The sequence below is a fragment of the Eurosta solidaginis genome, chromosome 4 (assembly GCF_040869045.1).
Source record: "Eurosta solidaginis isolate ZX-2024a chromosome 4, ASM4086904v1, whole genome shotgun sequence".
Lineage (NCBI taxonomy): Eukaryota > Metazoa > Arthropoda > Insecta > Diptera > Tephritidae > Eurosta > Eurosta solidaginis.
In genome coordinates this window covers 170,956,682-170,977,309 of record NC_090322.1, presented here as the reverse complement: position 1 = coordinate 170,977,309, position 20,628 = coordinate 170,956,682, and the positions used below count along the sequence as shown (strand labels likewise).

At 38.5% G+C, this 20,628-nt stretch overlaps 3 protein-coding genes and 1 long non-coding RNA gene across 5 annotated transcripts in view; 2 read left to right on the top strand and 2 right to left on the bottom strand.

Moving 5' to 3' along the window:
* Nucleotides 1-6,968, top strand: part of LOC137250630 (bleomycin hydrolase-like) — a 40,565-nt gene extending 33,597 nt beyond the window's left edge. The window contains exons 2-8 of one of the 2 annotated variants that reach the window (XM_067783760.1): nucleotides 3,971-4,167; nucleotides 4,240-4,485; nucleotides 5,573-5,710; nucleotides 5,788-6,036; nucleotides 6,106-6,332; nucleotides 6,397-6,517; nucleotides 6,579-6,968. In XM_067783760.1, the coding sequence (XP_067639861.1) occupies nucleotides 3,971-4,167; nucleotides 4,240-4,485; nucleotides 5,573-5,710; nucleotides 5,788-6,036; nucleotides 6,106-6,332; nucleotides 6,397-6,517; nucleotides 6,579-6,800 (1,400 nt within the window). In that variant the 3' untranslated portion in view covers nucleotides 6,801-6,968. Of the gene's footprint in view, nucleotides 1-3,838; nucleotides 4,168-4,239; nucleotides 4,486-5,572; nucleotides 5,711-5,787; nucleotides 6,037-6,105; nucleotides 6,333-6,396; nucleotides 6,518-6,578 lie in introns of both variants that reach the window. The other variant, XM_067783759.1, reaches the window with a different exon arrangement.
* A 437-nt stretch (nucleotides 6,969-7,405) lies between these two features.
* On the top strand, nucleotides 7,406-7,984 carry LOC137250631 (bleomycin hydrolase-like). The gene is made up of 2 exons (XM_067783761.1): nucleotides 7,406-7,547; nucleotides 7,609-7,984. Exons 1-2 carry the CDS (start codon nucleotides 7,509-7,511, stop codon nucleotides 7,828-7,830), a joined length of 261 nt encoding a protein of 86 aa, XP_067639862.1. The 5' UTR covers nucleotides 7,406-7,508; the 3' UTR covers nucleotides 7,831-7,984.
* Nucleotides 7,985-12,018: 4,034 nt separating this feature from the next.
* LOC137248336 (uncharacterized) lies at nucleotides 12,019-13,496 on the bottom strand. The gene is made up of 3 exons (XR_010952156.1): nucleotides 12,698-13,496; nucleotides 12,443-12,620; nucleotides 12,019-12,396 (listed from the first exon to the last, which is right to left on the bottom strand). It is a non-coding gene; the product is annotated as an uncharacterized lncRNA (long non-coding RNA).
* A 658-nt stretch (nucleotides 13,497-14,154) lies between these two features.
* Nucleotides 14,155-18,327, bottom strand: LOC137248335 (uncharacterized protein F58A4.6). Its single transcript, XM_067779204.1, has 3 exons — nucleotides 17,881-18,327; nucleotides 14,671-14,785; nucleotides 14,155-14,605 (listed from the first exon to the last, which is right to left on the bottom strand). Exons 1-3 carry the CDS (start codon nucleotides 18,240-18,242, stop codon nucleotides 14,303-14,305), a joined length of 780 nt encoding a protein of 259 aa, XP_067635305.1. The 5' UTR covers nucleotides 18,243-18,327; the 3' UTR covers nucleotides 14,155-14,302.
* Between the last annotated feature and the right edge of the window lie 2,301 nt (nucleotides 18,328-20,628).

The window sequence follows — 20,628 nt, the reverse complement described above, 5'->3', positions numbered from 1 at the left end:
GTTTGTGAAGAGGGAGACGACGTCCAAAGATATGAGAATTTCATCCTCTTCAATATTTAAATTTTTTATTTTTTCTTTTAGGTTTACGGAATTTTTAATATTCAGCGTTTCAGACACTACGTTTTTTAGAACTTTCCCAACAAATTTGGATAGTTTGGAGCAAGGTACATTGATTGATGATGAGATAGGTCTAAGTGGTGTGTTAATTTTGTGAACTTTTGGCAAGCCATAAAGTCTGGGAGCCGTAGCTGCTGTGCACATCAGATAGCTTTTTTCTTTCAAGGTTATGTTGTTGTTTTTGTAGAGACAGTTTACAATGTTGTTGTTTTTGCGCACTAGATATTGGGCGGGATCATTTCTAATTGTTTTATATGTGGTTTTATCGTTTAACAGGTCTTGCATTTTCTTCTCGTAATCTTCTTTATGCATCACCACTGTTTTGTTGCCTTTATCTGCATTTGTGATAATTATGCTATATTTATGTTGACTAATAAATTTTCGTGTATTCTCGTAGATTTGGAGTATGAATTTATCTTTTGCGTTGTTCTGAATTTTGTTCCTAAAGGTATTAATTTTCTTCGCGAAATTGCATCTAGCCATATCTTTCTCCCTATTGTCTGTTATTGTCTGTATATTTTGCTCAATATCAGCAATTAGATGTAGTGGTGAAAAAGTTTTCCTTGAAACTGGTAGCGCGAATTTGTTACCTAATGATAGTATCCATTTACACTCCGGGGGAATGGTGATTTTAGTATTATTTGTAATCCAATCCTCATTATATCTCAAATCAAATTTTTCAAAATTTCTCTTAATTGAGTTATGTAGTTTTGTCGTGAGGGTACTTTCTGACTTTATTTTTGTATTTTCTAAAAATTGTTGTTGTGTTTCTACAATTGCTTTGTAATCCTTTTCTTCTACTTTTTGGCGCAATTTTTTCTCTATTTCTCTTGTAGTGTCTTTTATTAGTTTTATTTGTATGTTCGTTTCTTTTACCTCTAAGCTTAAGACTTTTTCCAAGAATTTCCTTTCTATCTTCTCCATTTCCTTCTTCGTTTTTTCTAATGTGAAGCCTTTTGTAAATTTACCAGCCTTACCGTTTAAGTGTGATGGTGTGATTCCAAAATCTTTGCATTTTAGCAGAAATTTCAGCCTTTGTTGTTGTTTTGCCAATGATTTTTGGTTTTTGCCGTATTGTTTAATAATGTAACAGGTGTCCATGTCATACTTGTACTTGATGTGTCGGAAGAAGTGTTTCATTTTAAAGTCTTTATGTTTTTCGTACTTTGTTGTTGCGGGTTAAGCTCTCCGCTCTATTTATTATATGATTGAGTTGGGCCAAATATTTGCTTAGCTATTTAATATGAATTTGGAGCTTTTAGGCCGATTTAATTAAATAAAACAAGTTTATTTTTTTATTTCCGACGCGTTTCGACACATTTTCGTGTCTTCCTCAGGGAATCTATTTATTAAATACGAAAAACATATATGTTACATATACAATAATTGATATTAATGTTCAATATTAAATCACTTACATTATTTAAACCAGTGGTTTTTGTCACATTTCTTTAAAAATATAAGTACACATATTAATAACAAACAAATAAGAACAATAATTAAAAATCACACCGACATTTGCTACATTAAAATACCGTCTATTAACATTAAAAACAATTTTCTTTTCATTATTTCTTTTTGGTTCCCCGTGTGTCCTGAGATTATCTACTACACCTTTTCCAGTTTAAGTTCAGAAAATTACAATTCAAGTGCAGAATTTCCAATTTAAATTCAGAAATTTACAATTCAAGTTCAGAATTTTCAATTCAAGTTCAGAAAATTACAATTTAAATTCAGAAATTTACAATTCAAATTCAGAAAATTACAATTCAAGTTCAGAAATTCCAATTTAAATTCAGAAATTTACAATTCAAATTCAGAAAATTACAATTCAAGTTCAGAAATTCCAATTTAAATTCAGAAATTTACAATTCAAATTCCGAAAATTACAATTCAAGTTCAGAAATTCCAATTTAAATTCATAAATTTACAATTCAAGTTCAGAAATTTCCAATTCAAGTTCAGAAAATTACAATTTAAATTCAGAAAATTGCAATTCAAGTTAAGAAAATTACAATTCAAGTTCAGAATTTTCAATTCAAGTTCAGAAAATTGGTCGGGTATTTTTTTTCATCCAATGGAAATAAATGTATGTAAGATGGTATCTATGTGTTAATGAAGCATTGGACATCTTAACTCCTTTAAATCAATTTTGCGAGATAGCGAAGAAAAAACTCTCGCTCATAAGAAGCAATTGCAATGCCATCCAGCTATATTCTTAGCGTCACAAGCATTGATCTGCACTGAGTATGACAGCAGCGATGAGGAATATGTGACCACTTAAACAGTCAACGGAGCGTCCACACTTCCGGAACTAACGTATAGATACTGTCTGCATAAATCTTGGCGCCATATGTCAAAATATCTCAACTTATCCGCCATCATCATCATTCATCATGAATTGGCACTTAATCGCGATTTTGGCAGTTTCGTAACAAATCATTCCAGCTTTCCCTGTTTCGGTAACTGACGGAAAGTCAGGAAGGGGTCAAGTCTTCCTCCACTTTCGCAACTCTGTGGAGGTCTCTCCCTTCCACTGTTTCCAAACTGCTGTTTCGACTGAAGTACTTTCTTGGTCGTAGCGTCATCATGCACTTGTTAGAAAGAATTATCCTCCATTTGATTTCAAGGTTCGGAATGTACACACCTTGAAGAAAACTTGGGGTGCACTATACCTAAGCCGCCATTTTGGCAACATGGTCAACGAAGCATCAACACTTCCGCAAGTAACATATAAGTATAAAATTAATTAATTAAAATAACTTTTGAAAATTAACACCCTACTTATATATTTCTGAATTCGAACTGTAATTTTCTGAACTTGAAATGTAATTTTCTGAACTTGAATTGTAATTTTCTGAACTTGAAATGAAAATTCTGAACTTGAATTGTAATTTTCTGAACTTGAATTGTAGTTTTCTGAATTTAAATTGGAATTTCTGAACTTGAATTGTAATTTTCTGAACTTGAATTGGAAAATCTGAACGTGAGTTGTAAATTTCTGAATTTACATTGGAAATTCTGAACTTGAATTGTAATTTTCTAAACTTTAATTGCAATTTTCTGAACTTGAATTGTAAATTTCTGAAATTAAACTGGAAAAGGTGTAGTGCTTTTAATATCCGTTGTTTGCAGCAATGGTATATATTACTTCAAGCTTTCTCTTACATGCTTCTTGTGTAAGTGGTGTTCTTTCAAGTCTATGTACCAAATGCCTTAATGCTACATTTTTATGTTGTTGGGGGATTTGAGGTATTATGTAATACGGTGTCGGTGGCCGTTGGCTTTCAATATATGTCGTAGTTAAATATTTTCGCAACTTTATCAATCTTTATCGTGAGGTCTATAGTTGATACCTCCGTCTTTTCGGTTTCCATTGTGAATTTTATATTCCCGTGTTGCTTGTTAAGGTTCTCCAGTACAAGCACTTCGTTAGTTTAACCGTTGCATTCCTTGATCATAACTTTAAAAATATGCCTGCTTTTTCAAAATTTTTTTTGAATACACCACTGCGCGCCGTCACCAATCAGAAAATTAATATTTCCAACTATTTTATTTTTTTTTTTATTTTCAAAAACTAAAAAATAAATTACGCATTGTTATGCATTTAAATGTATTTGCCACGCCAACACCATCAACTCTTAATTTGATCACTGACTCTATTGCCTGTGCAATGGGCAACGAGATTTATTTTTTTGGTCATATACCAACATGCAAATAGTTGCGCTACGATTTACCTCCTCAATACGACGTCAACATTTGTCCAAGCGTTTACCAACCGTTTTTACATGCAAATACAAAACATTTGGACTTCGTAAAAATTACTCAACTACAACCGCAACTCTATTTCCAGCCACTACAACAACTACAACTACCACAACCAACAATCCATATGCTATAACGCCACAAAAATTAGAAAAATGGCGGAAGGATTTCTATAATGAGCCGAAGAATGTGTTTGCACAGAATGTTTGCTCGCGCATGGATCCCTTCGATGTTTGTTTGTCACGCAAATCACTCGAGAATACAAATCATGTATTTACTTATAAGGTGAGTGCGTACTAAGAGAAAGAAATCTGCATTTAAGAAATATTTGTATAAATAAAATCTTTTTTTTAACAGGTGGAAAGTGAAGGCAAACCCATAACTAATCAAAAAAGTTCCGGCCGTTGTTGGCTTTTTGCTGCGCTCAATTGCATACGACTGCCATTCATGAAGCGTTTAAATATCGACGAGTTCGAATTTTCTCAGGGTTATCTATTCTATTGGGATAAGATTGAACGTTGCAATTATTTCCTTAATAATATTGTTAAGACCGCGAGACGTGGTGAGGTGGTGGATGGCCGTTTAGTTTCATTTTTATTGAATGTAAGTATGTAAGAAAGTCGAAACTAATAATAGTAATAAAAGTACTAAAAAGCGGCTCTCTGAGTGTTCGAGAGAAAATTTCTTCGAACCTCTACGCGTTGGCGATGGCGAGTACCGAAGAAGATTAGTCCATCGAATTAAAACGCAGCGGCTGCGCTGACTAGGCCATGTTATGCAAACAAAAGATGGTGCTCCGTCTTATAAAGTATTTTTTTTTATCGGAACCTGCCTATGGAAGCGGAGGAAGAAGGCGCTCCCCACCCCGCTGGAAGGACCAGGTGGAAAATGATTTAAATTCTCTTGACGCGTCCAATTGGCGCCAGTTAACCCAGCGAAGAAGCGCTTTGTTGGACGGCCATTACCGTTTAAACGGTTAAGCGCCAATTAAGTAAGTAATAAATGAGAAACGTGTACTTCGTAAGCATTATGAAGAAATACGGCACTTGAGAACACAGCCGTATGAAGTGAGAAAACACAAACAGGTCCTCAGTGATATCCAAAAACAGGCGCCGAACTTCTATGCTACGAATTGCCCGGTGAATCCAGTTCGTAAAGAAAAATATCCATAACTCGCAGAACAAGAACGCACTGTCCCCAGGGCGGCGCGCGTCACTCTAGCTCACCTCCGATCTGGGTACTGTAACAGGTCAAACTCTTACCTATCCATAATCAACCCGACAAACATAATGTATGTCCTGCTTGCAATGTGTCCCCACATGACACCAACCATGAAAAGATCATAGCAGGGCCAGAAAAACAAGTGCAAACATGAAATAGCATAATATAGCACTAAAAATTAAGTCACCAGCTCAAACACAGTCATGAGAGCCGAGTGGTAAGAGGCGTTGCGAAGAGGATCTGATGAAGGAACAAAGGCTCCCGGAAACTTATAATCTATGCATATCTGTGTTTTAGTGTGCGACTTTATGTAATTTTAATCAATTATTTAGTTGGTTGTATTTTTTTTTTTTTTTTGAGAGTATGGATTCTGGCACAGATGTTTTGTGATGCACAAATCGGTATTCATTATAATTATACGATTATTTCGAGTTAACTTTTCAGCACTTCCTACATTTCTATTTAACAGGATCCTACCTCCGACGGCGGCCAATGGGATATGCTAGTTAATTTAATAACCAAACATGGTTTAATGCCAAAGAAATGCTTTCCAGAGACTTATAGTTGTGAGGCGAGCATGCGCATGAATGCGATATTAAAAAGCAAGGTTTGTTAGCGAAAAGGAATCTACTACATATTAAAATATTAAATTATAAAATGTCTCGCTTTCTCTTCTTGCCTTAGCTTCGTGAATACTCTAAAGTGTTACGAGATCTTTTAGAAAACTCGCCCACCGAAGATGAGGTTGCACATAAGATTGATGAAATGATGGGTAGTATTTATAAGATAGTTGGCATATGCTTGGGCATTCCATCTGAACGTTTCACCTGGGAGTATTATGATAAAACCAAAGCTTATCAATCTATAGGGCCAGTGACGCCATTAGAGTTTTACGAAAACGAAGTTAAACCAATATTCAATGTAGTAGATAAGGTATACATCAGTTTTGATGCAACTGCATATGATATTAGTGAACTTGCTTTAATTTATTTTTCTTAATAGGTTTGTTTAGTTAATGACCCACGTCCATCTAGTTATTATGATCAAACATATACAGTCGATTGTCTTGGCAATGTTGTGGGTGGCCGTCAAGTACTTTATAATAATCAACCTGTCGAGAAATTATTACAGCTTGTAGCAGCAAGTTTAAAAGCTGGCGAAGCTGTTTGGTTTGGTTGTGAAGTTAGTAAACGTTTTGCATCAAAGCAGGGCATTGAAGATTTGAATGTGTAAGTAAAACTGATATTTTTGATAATAATTTTGAATTTAAACAATTTTTTTTGCGTATTACAGTCATGATTTCAAACTGGTATTCGATGTTGACATTCAAACACCTTTATCGAAAGCGGATCGACTTATATTTGGAGAATCAGCAATGACACACGCTATGTTATTCACTGCTGTATCGGTTGATGTAAGACAAACATGTTTACAAACAATTTGCTAATATTTTAAAATGTATGCTTTTTATTTAGGAAAATGGTGATGTGAAAAAACTGCGCGTAGAAAATTCATGGGGCGAAGATCGTGGTGAAAAAGGTTATTTGGTTATGACCGCTGAATGGTTTAAGGAATTCGGTTTCGAAGTTGTCATCGATAAATCATTTGTGCCGCCAGAAATTTTACGAGTCTTTGACATGGAACCAATTGTGCTTCCAGCTTGGGACCCGATGGGTACTTTAGCTAAATCTACATAAACCTGATATAAATATAAATAAATACGTAACACTCTTTTTACTTTTACATACATACATAAATACAAATATATGCGAACATAATACATAAATATATATTAAATAGTTTGTGTACGTTTTTCAAATTATGTGAAATAAATAACTACAATTCTATATATAAAAAAAAAATAAGGGAACTTCACCATGTAGGAAAATGAACCAAGGGTAACCCTGGAATGTGTTTGTATGACATGGGTATCAAATGGAAGGTATTAAAGAGTAACAGGAGTGGGTCATAGTTTTATAGCTGGACGCCTTTTCGAGATATTGCCGTAAAGGTGGACCAGGGGTGACTCTAGAATGTGTTTGTACGATATGGGTATCAAATGAAAGGTGTTAATGATTATTTAAAAGGGAGTGGGCCTTAGTTCTATAGGTGCACGCCTTTTCGATATATCGCCATAAAGGTGGACCAGGGGTGACTCTTAATTGTATATGTGAAGGCCTTTTCAAGATATCGACCAAAATGTGGATCAGGGTGACCCAGAACATCATCTGTTGGGTACCGCTAATATATTTATATATGCAATACCACGAACAGTATTCCTGCCATGATTTTGAATTTAAACAATTTTTTTTGCGTATTACAGTCATGATTTCAAACTGGTATTCGATGTTGACATTCAAACACCTTTATCGAAAGCGGATCGACTTATATTTGGAGAATCAGCAATGACACACGCTATGTTATTCACTGCTGTATCGGTTGATGTAAGACAAACATGTTTACAAACAATTTGCCAATATTTTAAAATGTATGCTTTTTATTTAGGAAAATGGTGATGTGAAAAAACTGCGCGTAGAAAATTCATGGGGCGAAGATCGTGGTGAAAAAGGTTATTTGGTTATGACCGCTGAATGGTTTAAGGAATTCGGTTTCGAAGTTGTCATCGATAAATCATTTGTGCCGCCAGAAATTTTACGAGTCTTTGACATGGAACCAATTGTGCTTCCAGCTTGGGACCCGATGGGTACTTTAGCTAAATCTACATAAACCTGATATAAATATAAATAAATACGTAACACTCTTTTTACTTTTACATACATACATAAATACAAATATATGCGAACATAATACATAAATATATATTAAATAGTTTGTGTACGTTTTTCAAATTATGTGAAATAAATAACTACAATTCTATATATAAAAAAAAATAAGGGAACTTCACCATGTAGGAAAATGAACCAAGGGTAACCCTGGAATGTGTTTGTATGACATGGGTATCAAATGGAAGGTATTAAAGAGTAACAGGAGTGGGTCATAGTTTTATAGCTGGACACCTTTTCGAGATATTGCCGTAAAGGTGGACCAGGGGTGACTCTAGAATGTGTTTGTACGATATGGGTATCAAATGAAAGGTGTTAATGATTATTTAAAAGGGAGTGGGCCTTAGTTCTATAGGTGCACGCCTTTTCGATATATCGCCATAAAGGTGGACCAGGGGTGACTCTTAATTGTATATGCGAAGGCGTTTTCAAGATATCGACCAAAATGTGGATCAGGGTGACTCAGAACATCATCTGTTGGGTACCGCTAATATATTTATATATGCAATACCACGAACAGTATTCCTGCCATGATTCCAAGGGCTTTTGATTTCGCCCTGCAGAACTTTTTCATTTCATTCTACTTAATATGATAGGTGTCACACCCATTTTACAAATTTTTTTTCTAAAGTTATATTTTGCGTCAATAAACTAATCCAAATACCATGTTTCATCCCTTTTTCGTATTTGGTATAGAATTATGGCATTTTTTTCGTTTTTTGTAATTTTCGATATCGAAAAAGTGCGCGTGGTCATAGTCGGATTTGCTTATTTTTAATGCCAAGATAAAGTGAGTCCCGATAAGTACGTGAACTAAGTTTAGTAAAGATATATCGAGTTAGTTATCGTGTTAACGGCCAAGAGGAAGGACAGACGGTCAACTGTGTATAAAAACTGGGCGTGGCTTCAACCGATTTCGCCAATTTTCACAGAAAACAGTTACCGGCATGGAAGCTATGCCTTTACCAAATTTTACAAGGATTGGTAAATTTTTGTTCGACTTATGGCTTTAAAAGTATTCTAGACGAATTAAATGATGAAGGGCGGATCCACGCCCATTTTGAAATTTTCTTTTATTTTTGTATTTTGTTGCACCATATCTTTACTAGAGTTGAATGTTCACATAATTTACTTATATACTCTAAAGATATTAAAGTTTTTGTTAAAATTTGACTTTAAAAAATTTTTTTGTTTAAAAGTGGGCGTGTTCGTCATCCGATTTTGCTAATTTTTATCTAGCACACATATAGTAATAGGGTAACGTTCCTGCCAAATTTCATCATGATATCTTCAACGACTGCCAAATTACAGCTTGCAAAACTTTTAAATCACATTTTAAAAGTAGGCGGTGCCACGCCCATTGTCCAAAATTTTACTAATTTTCTATTCTGCCTCATAAGGTCAACCCATCTACGAAGTTTCATCGCTTTATCCGTCTTTGGTAAAGAATTATCGCACTTTCGGTTTTTCGAAATTTTCGATATCGAAAAAGTGGGCGTGGTTATAATCCGATTTCGTTCATTTTCAATATCGATCTGGGATGAATACCCAGGAACTTACATACTAAATTTCATTAAGATACCTCAAAATTTACTCAAGTTGTGTTTACGGACTGACCGACGGACGGACGGACATGGCTAAGGCCCCTATTATGAGCATCTTTCGATCTTCAACTGTGGTCGAAAGAGCTGATCGAACGAATTTTCATTCGGTATTATGACGCACGTTCGATGAAGGCAAGCATTATTGTGAAATTCGATAAATTCAAAAGTTCACAATAGCACATTTCCTTCAGCTGTCAAATAAAATAAAATAAATAGACAAAAGCAGAACTAGTTATTAAATGCAAATTGTGGTTTTATGATTCGTCAGATAAAGAGAAAAGCTTACTGGAGCTAGTCAGAAGTAGAAGACGCGTGAGGGATGCTTCAAATACTTTGAAAATGAATTCCACCACGTAAGTGTAGCTTTATAAATAAGTTGTTAAATTGTTGAAATTATAAGTTTTGTTTATAGATTTATTCAAAACTTCAGACTGTCCAAAGAAGCGTTCATGGACTTGTTGTCCAGTACAGATGAACTGCTTCAGCAATGCACAAGAGCCAAGCATATTCCTAATATTCTAAAATATGCAACAGTTCTCCGATTTTGTGCTCGGGGATCCTACCAACTGAGCATTGGAAACGAAAATGCATTCGTACTTGCCCAGCCGAATGTGTCTGTGGTTCTAACAGAGGTGTTGAATGTCTTGGAAATTTTTATTTGTGAAAGATGGATAAAATTCAATTGTGAGGAGGCTGAGATACATCAATCAAAGTTGCATTTCTATAAGGTTAGCAGAATTCCAGGGATTATCGGTTGTGTTGATGGCACACATATTAAAATTGTTGCTCCCAAAAAAGAATTACAGAATTTATATTACAACAGAAAAGGATTCTACAGCATTAATGCTATGATTGTAAGTATACCATTTTGATATTAGTTTCAGGTTGTAAATACATAAGTTTACATCTTTATACAAATATTTTTTTAAGTTTGTGACCATTCTATGACTATACGATACATAAATGCAAAATATCCGGGAGCAACACATGATTATTGTGTGTTCAATATGTCGGCCTTGAAATCACATTTGGAACAGCAAGAGCCCTTCACTACACACCAGAAAAAGCAATACAAATTATAAACGTGTGTGCGGCTTTGCACAATACAAATTTCTGTAGACGAGTTATCTAATGAAGAGGACGACCATGATATCCCATTCGCCGAAATTGAATCCACAACCAACTCGGAAGCAGAAGAAATCAGAAACTAAATATTGCGAGTTTTGTAGATACTTCATTTTATTGAAATAAAAAATTCATCTACATGTATATATTGTCACGGATATTACCACCCCTAAGTTATCCCATCACTAAGGCGATGCTAAGGCCATGCCAAGCAGTATTTACGTTAATAATCAAATCAAGTATACACATATATAAGGCAGCCCAGAGAGATGTCACACACAGATGCATTTACTTCATGGCGGAACGATACAAGGTGGCAGCATGGTGACATACCTACAAACATAAATAAAAATTCCATGTACTTTGTTTTTGTAAATTCGATGGACAAATGTCAAAATCGTACTACGCCGGAAGTTGATGTATCATATCAAATAAAAAAAGTTTATAGTCAGCTGTCCCATGCTGCCACCTTGTATCGTTCCGCCATGATTTACTTATACGGCTATGTGCGCGCGAGAGACTGTAAACTACAAACATTCACATCAATAATTCAATCTTTATGTGTTTACATAAACGAATAAATAATTGCGTCTACACATATGAACGTATACGAGCAGCGGAGCGGCAATGCACAAACACATGCATATATCTTATCTCAGTGGTCACAAGAGAGGGCAATAATTTGTGCACGTAGTTGAGGCTGGCGATTTTGTAGCCGAAACAACTAGTAACTTCTGGAAATCGAAGAGCCTAGAAGTATGCAGCGTAAACTATAAAAGCGGTGCAGGCGAGTAAGAAGTAATTCAGTTTGATTTGAATTGTCAAGCAGTTACTAGTAAGACGATATCTAGCGAGCAATAGCACTATTATTTTGAAAGTCAGTTTCCTTTAAGCTATCAGTTTGGTTATTAAGCTATTCGTTGCACAGTTTGAGTGTTATTGTGAAGTATTTTAATAAAGGCCATTTTTTTCCATTATTCAATATTGGAGTTATTTATTCAACAGTTTAGCGATACGATCCTAGCAAAAGGGCAAATAAGAGGATTTGCAGGAAATTCGTTACAATATATAAAAAAATATTTGGTAAATTCATTATGGTTCTTAAAAGCTAAAGATTTTCGGTTTCATAATACAGTCTTAAATTTTATTATAAATTTGGTATAAAAAATATCACTTCAGTTTCATATGTTGGTTAAAAAAAAAAATCAGGTATTGTTCAGCACTTAAAGCATAAATTTGTGATGGCCTTATTTTTTCATTTGGCTTTTATACAACTCCAGCTTTTCCTGTTTCAATTTCAAAAAATCACGTTTATAATAGTACTCCAAGCTATACGTTCTCTTCGCATACTTTTCTGTCTCAAGAGCATTTTTTTTGATCTCTTTTCAGCATCTCTTCTTAAACATTTTTTTGATTTGCTGTCTGCTCTTGCAATAGTTTGAGCCTATCGTTTTTGCTGCACTTTTTCGATTTGCTTTTCGTGGCCTCTCCTCATCAGGTGCACCACTTTGTCCACTTACTTCCAAATTCTCATCCGATTCTAAGTTATAACTATATAATCGCTCCACAATCATATCTTCACATTCTTCATTCGCATTAGTACTAAGGCCATGCTCTTGTCCAGGTGGATCTACACTGGTCTGAAGACTTAACAAACCCATTATAGACTCTTCTGAATGCGTAAAGATATTTAACCTGTTTGGTCCACCACCAGTTGCACGGTATTCCACTATGTTCTCCGACATTTTTGTTTTTGTTTTTGACTTCATGTCAGCCCACACCTGAGACGACAAAAATACAGTTGTATTATACAGAACTTTAGTTCACCTTAATCCACTTTTCCGTCGTTCTTACTGGTGGTCCTAAACAGTTCAGCTCCACTGTTATATCATCCCACTTTTTTGTCACCTGAACCTTTGTGCAAGTTCATTTTGCTATATGGGAATTTTTTTCCATAATTGAAACCAGTCTTTCAAGCTGTTGTTTTGTACTCACGACCTTGGACCTATATAAAATTAATTCAAATATTTTAAAATTACTACTAGGTAGTAAAAAATTAGAACATAAATACAAAAAACTTACATTTTAAACAATTCTTTTTCTGTTCGATACAGCGTCGACAACAAATTTCTATTCGCTACAAAATTCGGTACACAACGAAAATTTCGACAGAGATGAGGTGTCATAATACCAACTTCTAATTCGATTTTCGATGTTCGATAGCCAACGAAGATCGAAAGATGCTCATAATAGGGGCCATAAATACAAAAAACTTATATTTTCAACAATTCTTTTTCTGTTCGATACAGCGTCGACAAAAAATTTCTATTCGCTACAAAATTCGGTACACAACGAAAATTTCGACAGATATGAGGTGTCATAATACCAACTTCTAATTCGATTTTCGATGTTCGATAGCCAACGAAGATCGAAGATCGAAAGATGCTCATAATAGGGGCCTAAATAATTCTTTTTTTCGCCCAGATCATTTTGATATATAGAAGTCTATATCTATCTCTATTAGTTTATGCCGTTCCGGATTACCGTTATGCGAACAAAATTAATATACTCTTTGAGCTCAGCTGAGTGTAAAAATACTAAACATTATTCACCCTTATCGCGGAAAAGTGTTCGCCTTCACTTCTTTTGGTCGGGTGAACTTTTTCCGCCTATCGGCAATTTCGGGCGAACAATGGGGGTAAGGAGTTGGTAAGATATCTAGCAAATATTAGAATGCCGGCTTGTTTACCCTGTAATATTGGCAAAAGCTAATTGAAAAAAATATAACTTGTTATTCAAAAGTGCTGAAAATAGTAATTTTTAGCTTATAGTGAATCATTTAGCTCCAAAGGGTTAGAACAGTCCCTTAATTGCCTCCGAATCGCTTTCACATTTATATTCTCCTCGGCCTCAATCAATGCCAAGCTAAGTGCAATACTAAACATTCTTTTATACATTTTTTATTTCCTTTTTTGTTGTATTTTAAGGAAATATACGCTAGGTTACAAAATTTCCACAATTGTAGGCAAATTATTTGTTCACTGCTAATTCACAATAGAGCATCAGCTGTTTCGAAGTGAACTTTTGTTCGCCCGAAATTGCCGATAAGCGGAAAAAGTTCATCCGAACAAAAGAAGTGAAGGCGAACACTTTTTCACGTGAACTTCGCGATAAGGGTGATTATTCTGGATGCGACATTAAGATTATTTCTAATTTGTAGTGTGTTGTCCAACATATCTTTCGAAAAATTGTTGGATTTCTAAGACGAACGCATATGCGAAAGTAGATGGATATTCTGTGAGACGTTTTTCATGGATTTCCAACCAATCGGAAGGATTTTGGTGCTACCTGAATCGAAATTTTAATATTTAAATGTGATAACACGGCGGACTTCATTGAATAAAGGGTGTATACAAAATCTACCTACCTGCACGTCCGAACAGGCAGATAACATTCGAAAAATTCAGCTACGAAATATAATAATTAGCTCTGCTTTGAAAACAACGATGTTAATGTACATTTGCTCGGTTGTTTAGTGATTTCTTTTTCAAATACATTTAATGAACTTTTAAGGCATCACATTTCAGTTTTTGAGCATCATAACATAAAAGCTAAGACACTTTTTATAAACATGTAAAAAACCTTAGGCGGTAGTTTGTATTATAATTCAAAAACTAAAAATGGCCTTCATTTATCGCCTGATACAGAGTGCAGTTCACGTATATGCTTCTTATATTTTAAGCGCAAGCTATACTCATATTGCAGTCGAAGCCAAATACCCTGACACATTTTAACCAAACGTCCGTCGATCGTTTTTTGTTTCTTAGCGAACTTATATTGTTCACGTATCATATATTTTGCTTGTCTTAGGCGTCCAGTTTGTATGAGCGAAATGCTATAATACAATTTGCAGCGTGCTTGTATAAACGGATCTCCTAGACGCAAGCCAATATGTAGTTGACGTAATGAAATTTTACCCGCAACCTCAGCCTTGAATATAAAAAATAATGCTGAATTATTTAAATTTTTTTAATTATTTATCACCGGAAGCATACATATTTTGTAAATTGTTCGCCAAGCGCCGAGTAGCCACCACCAAGTGTGGATAGCCATGACATAAGATATTCCACTTCTATTCGTTCCCATAATGTATGAGATAAAATCCGATTCCTGTTTTTTAGGAAAAACATTTTGAAGTTAATATAAACAATACGGAACGTCATGCTGAACATATATCCAGTAGATATTGCGGGAAAGGCGGTCGCGGCAAGGTCGTTGGTCAGGCTTCGTGATATGGGCTATGGGCTTTCTCACTTCGGACACTAGCCTTCTTACCAGTTTCGACTTTATCCCGGACAAAATGGACTATTGTATGCCGATAACTGCTTCCTATACAACCTTCACCCCAGTCATTCCACCGAGAGAGAAGTGGGGAAGAGGAATTATCTGGGGCATGGGACCGGTTAACTTGTTCACGGATGGGTCGAAGTTGGCCGGAAAGGTTGGTGGGGGGGCCTTTTGTCAGGAGCTAAATGTAAGCCGCTGATCACTGCAGTGTATTCCAAGCGGAAGTTGCTGCGATTAAGGATGCGGTGGATGAAATGCTATCCAGTGCTACTACGGTTAGGGAATTTAAGATCTAATCTGATAGCCAAGCGGTTATCAAGGCCTTGAGCTCAACTACAGTGCGATCGAGGTTGGTCTGGGAGTGCCTGACCTCGCTTGCGATTGCATCGAATTATTTTACAATTAAGATTATCTGGGTCCCGGCCATAGTGATATCCCGGGCAACTGTCAAGCGGATCTCTTAGCCCGCATCGGTACAACTGAACCGGATGAAGATGGCTGTACGGATTTCGGGATTCCGCTGGCCACCTGCGGATTGCTCCTCCATAGCTGGGCTTCGAGTCAGCTCAGCAAACGTTAGCGGACACCACGTCTTGCAGAGTAGTCAGATCTTTCTGGCCGAAAGTGGATGGCAGGAGGTCTGCTGAAATAATTGGGTTCACTAAGGCTTCCATATCAATGGTCATTGGCGTTTTGACAGGGCACTGTCCCATGGGTATCCATGCGGTACGTCTCAATATACTGAAGCTGTATGGCGGATGATGAGGTGGAATCATCAAATCACATTATGCTTGATTGTCCAGCTTTTGCCAGAACTAGGCGAAGGTACTTCGGTCGCGACTCATTTGGATCGGTAATAGTCTAGTTGAGGGGTCGACTGCCAATACGCAACTAAAAATATCGGGAGAGGTGTCAAACGACGCGTCTTGATATCAGTATTAATAATCCGAAGGCGGAAAATAAAAATTTTAACTCGTTCAAAAGATATAACCCAAAAACCGAAAAAAGACCCGCGGGTACCTCCGAAACCGGGGGTCGGATCCATAGTATTTTTGCGCAGAACACCTTTTTGAGTTGGCGGCCTTCGGCCGCGCTTATAAAAAATCACCCTGGGCTACGCCATGCCAAGTCCGGGTGTGTGGTATAACCGTGGCTACCGCCACGGTGATGCACAATTTTTTTGTGGGTAAAAACACAACAACAACCACATGGAAATCGCCAACTTCAACTGCAAATATCTCCGGATAGAGATACAATTTTTCTTTTCCGCCTTCGGATTATTGTTCTCGAGATTAATACGCGTCTTTGGACACCTCACTCGATACTTTTGGTAGCGTATTAGCGGTCGACCCCTCAACTAGACTATTACCGTTGGATCTCCCGAGGATTTATCCAAAGTTGAGATCTGCATCATTCGGAGCTTTATAGTTGCTACCCAACGATTCTCTAAGTAGCTAGATCTAAGTCACCGTTATTTTTGGTGTATGTGGTACCACAACGTACCTTCGTGTTGTCCAAGAGAGCTATCCTTATCAGGGCAGCTACCATCCAACTTAACCTAACCTAAACAATATTTTGGGAAGATGAGTTGAATTGAATGCAACTTTAACGGGTTGTATAGCGCAATCGTTTCAAGAGGTTGCCAGCGCAATTTATAGTTTCTCCAACCCAATTGTCAACTTTACCTACCCGTGGCGAATCCTATTTCTTAAGCAAGTTGCTCATGGAACTAGGGGCTGGGTGTGGGATGCCCTAGAAGGTTAAATGTTGTCCAACAAAATTGTTCTCGATATGGTCGGGCTTGTATCTTAATGGTGCTTGTTACTGGAACGTACCGGTTATAAATTCGGCAAAGAACCATACACATCGACAACACTCCCCAAATCCTTCGGGGAGTGTCTGTCGCTATAACAACAACAACAAAACGGTATAAGGCTAGATACTATTTCCAAGCATACTGGAGTTTCCAAGTACCTTGACAACCTGCTTTACAGATGGTCGTTTCGGATTCGAAGACTAGAAATTTGTGGAAATAAACAATGTACTGAAGGAACGCTTTTAAAAAACATTACACTTAAAGTGTAGAAAGAATATATCCGCGGTAGGTATGCTTGTCGTAAGAGGCGACTAAAATACAGGATTCAAGGGGCTGTGTAGCGCAACCCTTCAGGTTGCCAGCGCAATATATAGCTTCTCCAAACCCAATTGTCAACCTCACCTATCCGCGGCGAATCCTGTTTCACTAACAGACGAGGATCTGGCGACCCCAAGCTCCGCATGGAACTTGGGGGTGAGGAGGTAGGGATGGCCTGAAGGTTTAATGTGACCACATAAATCGTTCCCGAGGTGGTCGGGCTAGCATCCTAATGGTGCTGTGTTACCGGAGCGTACCGGATCTGTATCCGGAAAAGGACCATCACGTCGATAACACTCCCCAAAGCCTTCAGGGAGCAACCTTATCGCTACAACAACAACAACAACATTGTTTTTTCCTAGAACCTTTGGTTCCATGTATTCAAGTCGCCTATTATGACAGGTATCCTCTGCTATGGCAGGCACCTTGCCGTGGTGCGGGCGCTTACGCCGCTTCCACAAGGCACTGAGCATACAAACGGAAAGGCTCCGGATTCCGCTCGTATGGTTCGAACTTCGTGGAGCGGTAACCAAGAACTGCTGCTTTTGCTTTAACGGCTACAAGTGTGCCACTGTTTTCCCATGTTAGGTACTTCTTGTCCGCCGGATGCGGCTGTTTCCCCATGTTAGGGGCAGCATCTGTAACACACAGCCTAACGGGTCAGCACGATTGCTTCACATTAGGCCCTAAAATGTTTACCCCATTCGTTATTTTGTGCATGCCAGCCTCTTGTATCCTACACACCTTTGCAACAGTTGCTGAATGTAACTATAATTATTCTTACCATTTGTAATCGATTATTTCCTTGTTTGGTGGACGCAGTTGGAACCAAAATATATCAACATCACGTAACGCCGGATTAGAGCTTAGCGACAAACGAAATTGTGTGAATTGTTCCAACTCACGTATCATATAAAATGCATTAATACCATCAATATCGACCAACAGGCGGCGCAATGTTGGACGTTGGTTAGCGACCGCTGGCCAATTTTTATTATTTCCTTGCGATTTTCGGTGTTCACGCAGAAAGATCACGCGATCTCGAAGTGAGTTCCTTGGCAGTGCTTTCACATTATTTTCATTATCAATCTCTTTAAAGTCCCTTTTCCCAGTTAAATCGCAAATACAATAAAGTAGTATGGTCATTCCAATGTAGAAATATGATTTGTTTTTGTTGTGAGAACTCTGATTAGCAATAGCTGATTCCACAAATTCTTCTTCTGTTGCAAAATTAACTTTGTAAACAAACCAAAAATAATGAAATCAGCTGTTAGCAGCTGTCACTTTGTGGATTGTGTTCTAATGGGTATGGTGGTATCTGCTTGAACGGAAATGGTGACGGAAACAAATTTAAAGCTGGAGACATTGGTGCTTTATCGGTAACCGTATCGGTAACCTTTTAACAGCTGATTCGACCAACCTTATGCGCTTCCCAAGGCAGTCGGTTCTATGTACCGGAGCGACTCGGGATTTTTCCCGACCAAGGACTGTCATTTCAGTGTAACCCCATTTAATTTGTTTCGTCCCTCCCACAAATTGTCATCCTCCCAGCAGCTCCTTGCAGCAGGACTGCTCCATATTCTCTTGCTCCGGGAAGGTATCGAATCCAATCCGGGTCCGTCTCCTGACCTCGGTCCTGAGAAATGGTTTTGCTGCATCTGCCGGAAAAGAATCTTTTTAGGACGGTCATACTCTGTTCAGTGTGTCTCGTGTAAGGGATGGTTGCATCGGACAGGTTGTTCTGGGCTTGATTCCAAAACCCGACGTCCACGTAACTTTTATAAATTTTTTGTGGCTCCTTGCTGTTCACGCCCAAGGGCGTCCCGTAGTCTACGTCTAAGCGCCCCCCCATTACCTTCCAGCAGCCCCGCTGCTCAGCAAGCCACAACAAGTACCCGCTGCTGCTCGCGCCTTACGGCGCCAACAACTCAAACAGCTGCTACCACTCATAACTACAATCTTCGTAGTAGAGTCGGAAGCAATGCTGAGCAACAGCCCCTGCCCCCGTCTTCTCCCCCCCTCTTTTCCGGCAGCAATCGTGTAGGTCAGGGAAACAGACTCTTAGTCCCTACCTCCGTTTGCACCGTTTGCCAGCACAGAATATATATGTTTGCGACATCCGCCCAATGCAGCTCCTGCCTCGGGTGGTGCCACTTTCCTAGATGTTCTGGTCTCCGCGACGGCAACCCCTCGGCGGGTTTCATCGCGCCATGTTGCCAGGTCGCAAACCCAAATCATCTGGGTACCCCAATGCTTGCCCAAGGACGCCCAGTCCCAGGGCCACAACAGCAATTGCGTCCTGGCCTTCCTGAACCCAGGCGTAGTCACCCGTCACTTACCCCCAGAGTGGCGACGTCTCCCCTCATGCACTTCAGAATTCTGCAGTTAAACTGTAATGGACTAACTGGGAAGATTACGGAGATAGTCAATTTCATGAAGCGGCACAACATCCGCATTGCTGCGATTCAAGAGACTAAACTCACAGCACGATCTGCATTGCAGTCCTGCTCTGGGTATAATGTCCACAGAAAAGATCGCGAGAGCGGAAATGGAGGCGGCCTCGCGTTTATAATACACCACTCTGTGCAATATCACATATTTGATCCTGGCATCGACCGCAGGGACAACGTCTTAGAACGTCAAGGCCTATCTGTCCGGTCAGGCGATGCAAACCTAGAAATCATCAACATCTACATCCCCCCTGCCACCTGTTGCCCCGGTGGATACCACCCTAATATTAGAGCCTTACTCACTGGAAACAATCGCATTATTTTAGGCGACTTCAATGCCCATCATGATCTATGGCATTCAAATTTGCGGGCGGACAGTAGGGGCGAGATGTTGGCGGATCAAATAGAAGAAACGACGTTCTGCACAATAAACGGAGACGCCCCCACACGTATGGTAGGAAGCTGTCACAGTTCGCCAGATATCTCAATCGTGAGCGCAGAACTCGTAAACTGCGTCAACTGGCAGCCGATGGTATCATTGGCATCCGACCACCTGCCTATACTTGTTTCGCTCGAGCGTACCGCCGACTTCATCGTCACCGAAAAACGCACTTTCATAAACTTTAAAAAAGGAAAGTGGGGAGAATATAAATCCTTTACAGACAACCTCTTTGCTGCCCTCCCTATCCCGACTGATGCCCGCCAAGGGGAGCGTGCCTTTCGCAAGGTCATTGAATCCGCCTCGGCACGTTTCATTCCCGCCGGGAGAATTCCCGAAATCCGGCCCCACTTCCCGGCGGAGGCCGCAAACTTAGCGAGAGAACGGGACCTTATAAGGCAGCTTGATCCAGGCGACCCCCAAATAAGGGATATAAACCAACGCATCAGATTGCTTGTGGATGAACACAAGCGGGCGAAATGGGAGGAGCACCTAAGAGGTTGTAACCTCTCTACCGGTGTGGGTAAACTTTGGTCCACCGTAAAGTCCCTATCGAATCCGACTAAGCACAAAGACAAAGTTTCCATCGCCTTTGGCGACAAAGTGCTGTCGGATGCGAAAAAATGCGCGAGCGCTTTCTGCC